Source organism: Bubalus kerabau, chromosome 1 (assembly GCF_029407905.1).
Source record: "Bubalus kerabau isolate K-KA32 ecotype Philippines breed swamp buffalo chromosome 1, PCC_UOA_SB_1v2, whole genome shotgun sequence".
Classification (NCBI taxonomy): domain Eukaryota; kingdom Metazoa; phylum Chordata; class Mammalia; order Artiodactyla; family Bovidae; genus Bubalus; species Bubalus kerabau.
Window position 1 is genome coordinate 117,297,426 of NC_073624.1, and position 12,107 is coordinate 117,309,532.

The 12,107-nt window shown below is 43.1% G+C and overlaps 1 protein-coding gene across 3 annotated transcripts in view; it reads right to left on the reverse strand.

Moving 5' to 3' along the window:
- The window catches only part of GLIPR1 (GLI pathogenesis related 1), a 68,431-nt gene that overhangs the window by 38,890 nt on the left and 17,434 nt on the right, over positions 1 to 12,107 (reverse strand). For 2 of the 3 annotated variants that reach the window (XM_055587397.1, XM_055587396.1), the window contains exons 2-3: positions 6,374 to 6,647; positions 5,314 to 5,559 (exon numbers count right to left, since the gene is read on the reverse strand). In XM_055587397.1, coding sequence (XP_055443372.1) covers positions 5,314 to 5,559; positions 6,374 to 6,565 — 438 coding nt within the window. In that variant the 5' untranslated portion in view covers positions 6,566 to 6,647. The remainder of the gene's footprint in view (positions 1 to 5,313; positions 5,560 to 6,373; positions 6,648 to 12,107) is intronic. The other variant, XM_055587398.1, reaches the window with a different exon arrangement.

Genomic DNA, 12,107 nt, shown 5'->3' on the forward strand with positions numbered 1-12,107 from the left:
TTTCACTAAGTACAAGCATTTGAAATCCATTATGCTATTCAATTCATGAGGAGTCACTGTCCTTTTCATCGCTGAATAATATTTACTGCAGGATATATCAGGTTTATTTATCCATTCATGTTGGTCTCTTTTTAATAGCTTCATGGGCATCCAGGTTTGGGGTGCAACTTTGTAGGCTCTAGGACTACAAAGACCAAGTTCATATTCCAGCTCAGCCACTCAGTGTGTGACCTAGATCTCAGCTTCCTTGTCTATTAAATAGGATAACAAAGGTGCTCCATAGGCTTATTGTGACAATTTAAATGGGCTTAGAAGAAAGCACTTGAAACAGCTTCTGAAACATAGCAAGCTCTCAGCAAATGTTCATGTTTTATTCTCTTTTGACTAATTTTCTTTTGTTTTAAAACTTTTGAAATTTTTTTTATCAGGGAGATTCTGGTTGCATGTTTTCATTTCCTTTAATATGTTAAACAAAAATTAAAAAATAAGAGCTACACAGTAAGAATTTCCCTAGCGCTGCGATAGTGTTCAGCACATTTAATCACATAACAAATCAATAAATAGGCATTGCCCTGATTTTTATAGATGAAGGGTGGAACCTAATTCTACTTGACCACGAAGTACAAAGAAGGTCCGTGCCCTAAGCAAGATGCTTCCGGAGCGTGTTCCTTTTTAGCAGAATTAGGAGCTTACACTTAACAAAAACATTGCCTCTGGGGAACTCAACCAAGTGAGAGCAGGCATGTCTCATCTTGACAATTCCCTTTTACCTTCTTCTCCTTTCAGGTCTCAGGTCATCTGACTTATTATCAATAATATACAACATATATAAAATCAGCCACACAAACTGAGACATCATACTTTCCATCAGTTCTTCAAGGGTGTAAAAATTAAAATTTAAAGGTGTGTGTGTCGGGGGGTGGGGAGGGGGGAATAAAACCAGAAATGAGATCAATAGTGCCTTCTAGTGGACACTGTTAGAACTATCAAACCTGAGCTGCTGCCTTCCCAGCTATTTAAGTCTAACTATTCAGAAACTTAGGAGAAGGCAGTGGCAACCCACTCCAGTATTGTTGCCTGGAGAATCCCAGGGACAGGAGCCTGGTGGGCTGCCATCTATGGGGTCGCACAGAGTCGGACACGACTGACATGACTTAGCAGCATTCAGAAACTTAGAGCAAATCTGTTGGCCACAAAATATCTAATTTGAATAATCTTCCACATGAATATGGCCAAATTCTTCCACAGTTCAAATTTATCTCTAGTGAAGACAGAACTAAAGTGTTAACATGTCCAGAAATAGCACACTTTCATGAAGTAATAATGAATCTTTATCTATTGCCTTTACTCTGTACAACCACTGCTCACCAACCAAAATCTAACAGATGAGGCTAAGTGGGAAGTTAAAAATACCCACTCAAGGTCATTTCCAGCATGATTTTAAAATGGCAACTGAGTAATCCTGAACACCCTAGCAAGGTTTCTTGCAAGGATAAAAACAGGAAGTCTTTGACCAAGCTGTCAGAGCCTTCTTCCAATATAATTGGTGGAAAATAACTCATGGAACAAATCTAAACTTTGTTCAATGACTACTAAACAATAGTACTTGGCTAGGTGATTTACACACATTATATTATTTAATCTTTGCAGCATATCATATCTGACTCCTGACTCTTCCTCTTACTAGCTAGGCACTGGGATAACAACTTCTTGATCTGTCTGAGCCTGTTTATTCATCTATGGATAACAGCATCTCTTAGAAGTGTATAGTGAGAGTTGAATGAGATCTTAAATGCAGAGAGCTACATACCTTAAAAGGTTATATATTTTATGTATTCACTTAAAACAGTAGTTGCTGGTGCTGCATCCTTCCAGACCCAGGGGGCCCTGGACTGCGTCTCCATCATCTGAAGTGGAGTAGACTGTAGTTGTCTCTTTAAAAGAGCAGGTTAGGATCACTCAGTTTGAGCTCTGCTACCTTTCTACACAGAAGTGGATTTAGGAACTGTTTTATGTCCCAAATACTAGCCCTCCTTTTCCCTCCTAGCTACAAGAGGAAAATTTACAATTAAGTTCAGTTAATCTGGGGAGGGCCATCTCTGAAATCTCAGTTCTCTGTGATGTATAATAAAGTTTCCTCCTGTATTGTCTTCTAGAATGATGGACATGAAGTCATCTCTTAACCTGCAAACTTTAGGAGTCTTGTCAATTTAACAGTCTTTGGATTATTATGTATTTGACGGGCTAGGTTGCTTACCATTCTTCTGAAATACCAAGCTCATTTGTGCACATTGTACATCTTCTTTATCTTGTTAATTTTGCCTGTCATTCTCTTTGCATTCTTTTTCATTTGACAGTCTCGTTCAGTTTCAGAACCACTCATATATCTCCTGCTGTGTGAACAAGTCCTATGTCTCCATACTTCCCTTTGGCCAAGTAAGCCGCTCTGTCCCCATCACTCACATGGCATATTGTCAGCCTCTTCAAACTGCACTAGCCATATGCTGTAACACATCCACTTACACAGGTCTTTTCCCAAAGAAAGTCAACTTCTAAGGGCTAGGAGATGACTCATTGGAAAAGACTCTGATGCTGGGAAAGACTGAGGGCAGGAGGAGAAGGAGGCGACAGAGGATGAGATGGTTGGATGGCATCATCGACTCAATGGACATGAGTCTGAGCAAGCTCTGGGAGATACTGAAGGACAGGGAAGCCTGGCGTGCTGCAGTTCATGGGGTCGCAAAGAGTCAGACACGACTGAGTGACTGAATGAGAACAACAAGGGCTGGGGGCCATTCCCAGATGTGGCCCTCATTTCCCACCACGCTCCCCATTTCTCCTCCCTCCCACTTCTCTGCGATTGTACTCTAATAAAATCTTGCAAATAAACTGTTATGTCAGGCTCTGTTTCTTAGGAGTCTGAACTAAAACATGTGACCCATACTTTACAAAGTACTTGGTATAGGGGAGAAGCTTAAATATTGAGAGTCAGCACCTTCAAACTGACAGTGATTTCTGGAGATTAACACCCAGATGCATAATAGCACCACATGACACTGTAGGCAATCTGGATCTAGTTTTCTTGTCCTTTAGGGATTTGCGGGAATTCAGTGAAATTTGTTTTCTGGTTAAATTTATTGGTTAACATAAGCCAAAATTAATGGTTCTGTCTAGAGGAGATCTTAATTATATTTCCAAGAGAGAGACCAAGGCTACTGATGATTTGATAGCTCCTCCTTGATTGCAGTAAACTTCAGATGAAGATTTCACTGAAATCAGCCCTTTCTCTTTCATCATAACAATTGCCTGTAACGAGACCAGTGCAATCAGAATCTTTTTACGACTGAAATATATTGAGACTTTTTCTATGAATATTTGGCTCTTTAAAAACACCTTCAGACTTTCCTGGTGGCCTAGTGGCTAAGTGTCCTTGCTCCCAACGCAGGAGGTTGGGGTCCTGATCTCTGGTCAGAGAACTAGATCCTATGTGCCCCAACTAAGAGTTTGCATGCTGCAATGAAGACAGAAGGTCCTGCACGCTGCAACGAAGACCCAGCACAGCCAAATAAATACGGAAATAAAAAAACAAAAACATCTATTGTTCCACCTTAACTGGCTTGTTAGAAATGTTTTTGCTCTCAGACATTATTTCCCTGATAGCTCAGTTGGTAAAGAATCTGCCTACAACGCAAGAGACCATGGTTTGATTCTTGTCTGAGGAAGATCCTCTAGAGAAGGGATAGGCTACCCACTTCAGTATTCTTGGGCTTCCCTTTGTGGCTCAGCTGGTAAAGAATCCACCTGCAATGTGGGAGACCTGGGTTCGATCCCTGGTTTGGGAAGATCCCCTGGAGAAGGGAAAGGCTACCCACTCCAGTGTTCTGGCCTGGAGAATTCCATGGACTGTATAGTCCATGAAGTCACAAAGAGTTGGACACAACTGAGCCACTTTCACTTTCATCATTTCAACAGTTTTTTTCTACATTAAAATCAGTCATACATAGGTTCACTGCCTTTAGTTATTTGTCAAGGACTGACAGAAAATAAAAGTAAATAAACAAGATGTGGCCAGTATACGGAGGCAGTATATTAAAAAGACTGTAGAAGATGCCTCCTAGGGATTTGTTTCCATCATGCTGCAAATGTGAGTTAGGATTAGGAAGCCAAAAACAGCTTAAATTTTTAAAAAACAATCTCATTGAGAGACTCTGAATGTAGCTATCAAGACTTATACTGTAGATTTGTGGGCAGGATAGCTGCAGGATTGTCTGTACAAGTTTTCATGTTGGTCTTTCCATTGAGGCTGGGACTGTGGGTTTTTTCTTCCTCTTTACATCATAGATATTTAGTCCATGTTTGAAAGACTACGAGGATAAAGAAGAGCCAGTTCTTGTTGATGTTTCTGTCTGAGAGGCTTACTTCTCCTAATTTTATAGTCCCGGAACAGCTGCCTCAAATTTCCTAGAGGACTTGTTTATGTGCGATCGGTTGTTCAGTTGTGTCTGACTCTTTGAAACCCCATGGACTATATGCAGTCCATCAGGCTCCTGTATTCATGGACATTTTTGAGGCAAGAAAACTAGAGCCAGTTGCTATTTCCTCCTCCAGGGGATCTTCCCGACCCAAGAATTGAATCCAAGTCTCTTGTGTTTCCGGCATTGGCAAGCAGATTCTTTTACCACTGCGACATCTGGGCCTGGAAATAAATCTACTCACTCGTAAGGCCCTTTGATTGTTCACAATGGAACAAAGTACCATGGGCAGAAGGGTGTTATCAGAATTAATCAAAGGCTGTCCAGATTGCTGGGCCTCACATTTAATGTCTGTCCACGTCATAGACTCTTCAAGCACCATTTCCTCTGGTATTGAACTCTGTTCCATTTATTTATTTTTGAAGACAGCCTGTCATCCCTACTCTCTCATATTTATAGGGACACTGCTTGCTGCTGCTAAGTTGCTTCAGTCGTGTCTGACTCTGTGCGACCCCATAGACGGCAGCCCACCAGGCTCCCCCGTCCCTGGGATTCTCCAGGCAAGAACACTGGAGTGGGTTGCCATTTCCTTCTTCCAATGCATGAAAGTGAAAAGTGAAAGTGAAGTCGCTCAGTTGTGTCCGACTCTTCGTGAACGCATGGATTTGCAGCCTACCAGGCTCCTCCGTCCATGGGATTTTCCAGGCAAGAGTACTGGAGTCGGGTGCCATCGCCTCCTCCGATGGGGACACTGGTATACTCTATTTTCTTCACACCAGATTCCAGTTTTCCCCTCACCCATGAGATGACCATTTCTAGAGAATATAGGTCAGATACGTACCTGAGTGTAATGGCCACAGACTTTGTTGCATTTCCGAGTCTTGAAATCATAGTATTTAACTTCATCGTACCAGGCTGTGATGGCTGAAGACACAGAAAAAATGGATAGAGACCCAGTCCAGAGGTTTTCTCCCAGTGAAGTGAAATTTGGGTGCAGCTTGTAGGGTGGTTTCAACTGTTTGTTGTGTGCAAACTCACAATGGCTTGCCCATGCTTTTGCAATCTGAGCTAGTAGTGGGTCCCATGTCTGCAGAAATAAATAGGAAAGAGTAGGAGGGTCAAGCCTGCAACTCATACAACACTGCAACCAGAGCGGGAATTTGCGTGGGAGGCGAGGTGCCACGTCCGGAAAGGAGAAGGACCATAGAGACGGAGTTCCTCCACTTGTGGAGGATCCTATTATAGTCTTTAAGTTTTCACTAGGGTTCCTGGGAGACATGATAATCTGGTATCAAGGAATTTAGAATCAAGGAGAGTGACACAGACCAACATTTCACTCTAGGCCAATTACGTTGCAAAATAATATATGCTGGTTTCACATATTTTCTACAATTTTCATACCCCAAATAGCCCCTCTACTAACAGGCTCCAAGAGGTTAAAAACCAGGCCAAAACCACAGACCCAGGATTTAAACTCAAGCCTGATGAAAATCCTAGCCTTTCCCTTGGATCCCCTGCTGCCCTCCTGAGAAAGCCAGCACTCTGCCAGCAATAACAAAAAAAGTTGAACAATGAAACAACAAAACCTCACGAAAATTAACAGCCCCCCCCCCCAAAAAAAAAAAAAAAAAAAAGAGAGAGAGAGAGAGAACTAAATTCCTGAGACCCGAGGAAAGGAAGTGCCCTAAAAGAGAAGTAAAACATACTAGCTGAACTTCCTTATAACAAGAATTGAGAAGGCAGAGCAAAACTGGGTTTGCTTTGATCACAGGTGGTGAAATTACTGCACACTTTCATCACAGAAGAAAATGATCCCAGGGTTACCAAGCATTCACCACCCAAAGCAATCCAGATCCCTTGTTTTTGACTGATTTCTGCCACAAGCACTGAAGTTTTCTTACCATGTACAGCATATCACTGGCTGCTGGAGTCACTGACGATCGGAACTTGTTGTGCATTCGAACACAGTCTTTGATAAAAACTTCATTTTTGATATCTGGCAAAGTATTTGCTGGAGCGGAAGAACTGGAGACCACAGAGAGCATCCAGGCTGTCACAGCAAGTGTGACTTGCGAGCTCAGACTGTCTGACATGGTGCCCCAGGGGCTGCAATCCAGAAACACTGTAGGTTCTGAGGGTGTGTGAGTCAGCTTTGCAAAGCACAGCAGACTTCGGCTTTGAGCAAACGGAAAGCAAAACATGAGTTCACCACGAGTTTGAAGAAAACCATTTCTCCATATATGGTTTGTGGCTCATTTTGTGCCCTTAACCCCGTCTTTTCGGTGATTCTTAGTGACAGAGCACCTATTGCAACATGGATTTTTAAGAGACTACACCAGACTTTCATTTGAGTTGGAGGATGTTTCCAAAGGAAGTTCTGGAATCTCCAGGAATAATAGTCTCAATTTTTAAAGAGGTTCTGGTGGTGAAATAAAAACATATCTCTTATTTCATTAAATGTCTTGCAAAATACTTAAAAACATTTTTTCTGGAGTCAAATCAGCACACCGTGGTTAGAATATCTGGTAAACATCATCACTGGACCTAGAATTCACTCACAGTGATGAATGTGATGGGAATGAGTTGATTTTGTCGATCCCCACCCCCACCAAATGAAAAAAAAAAGTTATGTAAATTTTTAGAGGCAGCTGGCTACTACAGCTGCCAATGGATTCCTACTTTTGCAGCCCTTGCTAAACCTCTGTATGCTCTTCCCCCCAGATAACAGTCCAGAGCCTATTTCCTGGCCCTTTGAAGGCAATATTCTCCTTTGAAACTTCAACCTTAGCTTTGTCCACGCTCTGAATTCCTGGCTTTTGACAATCCTGTTCATCTACTGTTGGCCCAAAAGTCCATTCAGTTTTCACTGCAAGATATTGTGGAAAAACCCAAACCAACTTCTTAGCCAATCCATTGAATTGTCATGAAAATAGTGGGAGTGCTGCAGGCGTGCTAGGGCGATGTTTGTCTCTCAGACACATCCTAAAGCTTGCTTCTCGTGCAATCAGATCCTGTGGCGTCAAGTGTGCCCTCCTGCTTACATGGGTGGCTGCAGCTGCTGCCTTGATTGACAAAGCCAGAACGCATATGCTAGGCTCCCCGCTTCAACTCCACACTCCCCAGGCGGGGTCAGCTCGTCTCTAAGTTCACAGGATGTAGCACCTCTCCGCATGATGACAGATCACTCACGAGCTGGATCTTTCATCCTCTCACATGGTTGCTAATACTTTTGAATTCAGCGACTTCCCTACGCCTCCCTGATGATAGGGAGTCCTGCTCTACCCCACGTGATTGCTTTGCAGCTGCACAAATGGTCTCAAAGCCACAAGTTGCTCTCCCAGACACCCCTTTAGATAACCCAGACTGACTTCTATTTTGTGATGGTGACTGTCAATGAGATTTCTGGGGAAACATACTAATTGGTGACGCCACAGTTTCTCCTCTGAGACTCCTGAGGCTTCTTCTTTAGCCACAGTAACAATCGGCCCAGGCTGCTGAACTCATAGCTCTTCCTGGAGCTTGTACCCCAGCAGAAGGGAAAATGGCTGCTATTCACAGACTTCAGATGTGCTTTTGGACAAGTCATCCTCTTGGCACATTTGGAAATATGAATTATTAACCTCTGTAGCTATACTCTTACTGGTAATGGCCATATGATGGCTTCCTTATTGCAAGATATCATCTCCCTTCTAAAACTGCTACTGTTCATGGTTCAGCTCATACCAAGGAAGTGCTATATCTTTAAGAAAATGATCAGGCTAAAGGGGTTGCTAAACATCAAGCTTGGAGAAGGCAATAGCACCCCACTCCAGTACTTTTGCCTGGAAAATCCCATGGATGGAGGAGCCTGGTAGGCTGCAGTCCATGGGGTCGCTAGAGTCAGACACGACTGAGCGACTTCACTTTCACTTTTCACTTTCATGCATTGGAGAAGGAAATGGCAACCCACTCCAGTGTTCTTGCCTGGAGAATCCCAGGGACGGGGAAGCCTGGTGGGCTGCCGTCTATGGGGTTGCACAGAGTTGGACACAACTGAAGCGACTTAGCAGCAGCAGCAGCAAACATCAAGCTCCAAATGGACACCCTTATTCCTTCTCTACCCAATTTAAAAAAATTTTATTTTAAAAAAGTTTAATTTTATATTGGAGTAATAGCTGATTAACTATTAATGTTGTGATAATTTCAGGTGGACAGCAAAGGGACTTGACCATTTAAATCACATGGAACAATTGAAGTCCTTACTTCAGATATAGGGTATGTGCGCTCAGTTGTGTCCGACTCTTTGCGACCCCATGGATTGTTACCTCCAAGTTCCTCTGTCCATGGAATTTTCCAGGCAAGAATACTGGAGTGGGTTGCATTTCCTCCTCCAGGGAATCTTCCTTCTATTACCCAGCGATAGAACCCTTGTCTCCTGCAAGTCTCCTATGCTGGCCGGCAGATGCTTTACCACCGAGCCATGGGGGAAGCCCTGGCCATGTATCCATTTCCCCCCAAACCCCCTCCCATCCAGGCTGCCACATAATATTGAGCAGAGCTCCCTGTGCTATAGAGTAGGACCTTGCTGATTATCCATTTTAAATACAGTAGCGTGTACATGTCCATCCCAAACTCCCTGATTATCGCTTCCCCCGACCCTTCCCCGACAACAACCATAGGTTCATTGCTTTTATTCTTTTATTTTTTTCACAGTAGCAAGCAAATAGGATTTATTTTAGAGAAAAAAGTACAAAGCTCTCAGCATGACACTGAGAGGGTGTAAAGTGTCCCCATTTGCTTTTATTCTTGACTGATATTATCAACCATTAAGCAAATATCCCACAATCTGAAGAAGACAAATGAACACAAAAGGGTGCCAAAAAATTACCAGATGGATACATCAGGCCAAATGGACTTTCTGTGGCCTCCTTTCCTTTAATCTTTTGGCTGATATCCCATCAAGTGAGATAAATGTGCAGATGGGGGAGAGATAAGGAACAAGAAAGTTGGTTTTGCCTCAGCATCCATAAAATTTCTGACCAAATTATTTCCCTGTGCACTCCTTGTAAACCTCCCCATACTTCTGAGAAATTCCTGGGATACCCCAGGAAATCCTCCAATGCCACTTCCCCTTTGGGACACTCCAAACGAATTTTATGGGTTTCCCCAGCTTTATGCTATTCTCACTATTTTGCTGCTGTCTGCATGTTTCAGGGATGGACTGAATCCTATTTGATTTGCATGTGGTAAAGACATTCATAACTGAGGTTATTCCTCACTGTGGCATTCCTTTATGGATTAAATCAGACTGAGGAGCTAATTTTACAAACATAAACCACTTGCTTGCAAAAACTCTGGGGTACTCTTTAAAATTTCATGCTCCATATCATCCTCAGTTGTCAAGGAGAGTGGAATGTAAAAATCTAGACAAGAAAAAACTTTAGGAAAGATCGAGAAACTGGACTTTAATGGCCAGAATCTGTGCTGATGGCCCTTTTAAAGAGCCAGAATACTCCGAATAGGGCACATGGACTGAACCCTTTTGAAATGGTCTCTGGATACCCAATGTCAATTGGCATCTCTAAACCTTCCACTTCTGGTTTAAGTGAAGAGGATGGGAACTTAAGTGAACAATCTGATGTTATGATTAGCTATGTTCAAGAATGAGTGTACTTGAAACATATAGCCAACAGGTCACAGGGCTTGACCTCTGCCAACTGACAAGCCTCGCGATTCTTTCAACCAGGAGCCCAAGTGTACATCAAGCTTTTTAGAAGAGAACACGTGGTGTTACCTCCATGGGAAGGACCTTATGAGGTACTAAGAACCACCTACACTGCTCCCCAAAGGAGAACCCTCTTGGATCCATGCAAACCATGCCAAAACAGGCCCAGAACATCCCTCTCAAGACAGCTGGAGGAGACAGATATTCCAGATCACTTTAAGGATCTCCAGGGCCAATTCCCAGGTCCCAGAAGTAGCCAGCATCATGAAGTGGACAGCTTTCCCAAGATCACACATCAAGAAACCTCACTTTCATTTATTTCCCCATCCCTGCTTTTAAGACTCTCTGTGTACACACACTAAAGAGAAAAAACAACAGAAAACCACCTTTTCTTATTAATGAATCCTTTCTCCATGTGTACTAAGCATTTATTGGAAGCCTAGCTAGAGAACGCTTTTCTCTTTCTATCCTATTTGTCCGCTAAGTCTCCACTGTGGGCTCATTTTCAACTTGTGTCTTGCTCTTACTAACCCTCTCATAAGGCGGTAAACCTTATGCTAATTTACCAAACCCTGGCCACGTGAACTAATCAGTCTATTGATTATGTCAACACCCAGAGAGTGCAAAATAGCCTCCACTAGTCTTTGTTCCTACTAATGTGAGCACAAAGTGGGCCAAGTATAGAAAGGGGATGAGTGGCCGGGTATGATATCCACAAGAAAACTGCCACTCTGCCTCTCTTCAGTGAGTCGTCTGGGCCCCAGAAAAACTCCAGAAGCCTAAAGACTGTCCCTTACCCAGATAAAGATAACAGGTAAAAAGCTTTCCTTTTGCTTTGAAAACGAACATGACACTGTCTCTTTCCTGGGTAACCTACCAGGACAAAATCGCAAAACAAATTCTGTGGTTTGATTCCACAGGTGTAATCTTTGAGTCTCTTAAGGAAATTGTAAGGGACTCTAGCATCTCCCTTTTGGGCACAAATGTCTGTCAAATCACCACATGTCCTGGATGTCTCAAAAGTCACCTGCCGGACTTCACTGGTAGTCCAGGGCTAAAACCGCAACGTCAGTGCAGGTGGCCTGGGATGGGGAACTAGATCCCACCTGCCACAGAAGATCTTGCATTCTGCAAGGAAGATACAAGATCTCTTGTGTCACAACTAAGACCCAGCACAGCCAGAAAAAATAGAAATAAAGACCCTTGTATACTTTGGGCTACTGCAGCTGTCCCCATGATAAGGCTGCCCCAAACCATAAACTATATTTGGGTGGATCAAAAATCTAAACTTACTTGGTTAGGTGACAAATAAGCTTTATAGCTGCCAAAACCAAATTATCGACCTCTTATATCAGTTATTTTTTTCTCGGTTTCTCTCTCACAGACTGACAGGAGCACATGGAGAATGGAGGTGTTTGGACACCATCAGCTCAGTTCAGTTCAGTCGCTCAGTCGTGTCTGACTCTGCGACCCCATGAATCACAGCACGCCAGGCCTCCCTGTCTATCACCAACTCCCGGAGTTCACCCAAACTCATGTGCATCGAGTCGGTGATGCCATCCAGCCATCTCATCCTCTGTCATCCCCTTCTCCTCCTGACCCCAATTCCTCCCAGAATCAGAGTCTCTTCCAATGAGTCAACTCTTCGCATTGGAGTTTCAGCTTTAGCATCAGTCCTTAGCACCACTTAAAATGGTCTCCCACTTCCAACAACACAACAGAGAACTCTATACATAGACATCACCAGATGGTCAGTACCAGAATCAGATTGATTATATTCTTGGCAGCCGAAGATGGAGAATCTCTATATAAGTCAGTGAAACAAGACTTGGAGCTTACTGTGGCTCAGATCATAAGCTCCTTAATGTAAAATTCAGGCTTAACCTGAAGAAAGTAGGGAAAACAGCTAGACCACTCAGGTATGACCTAAA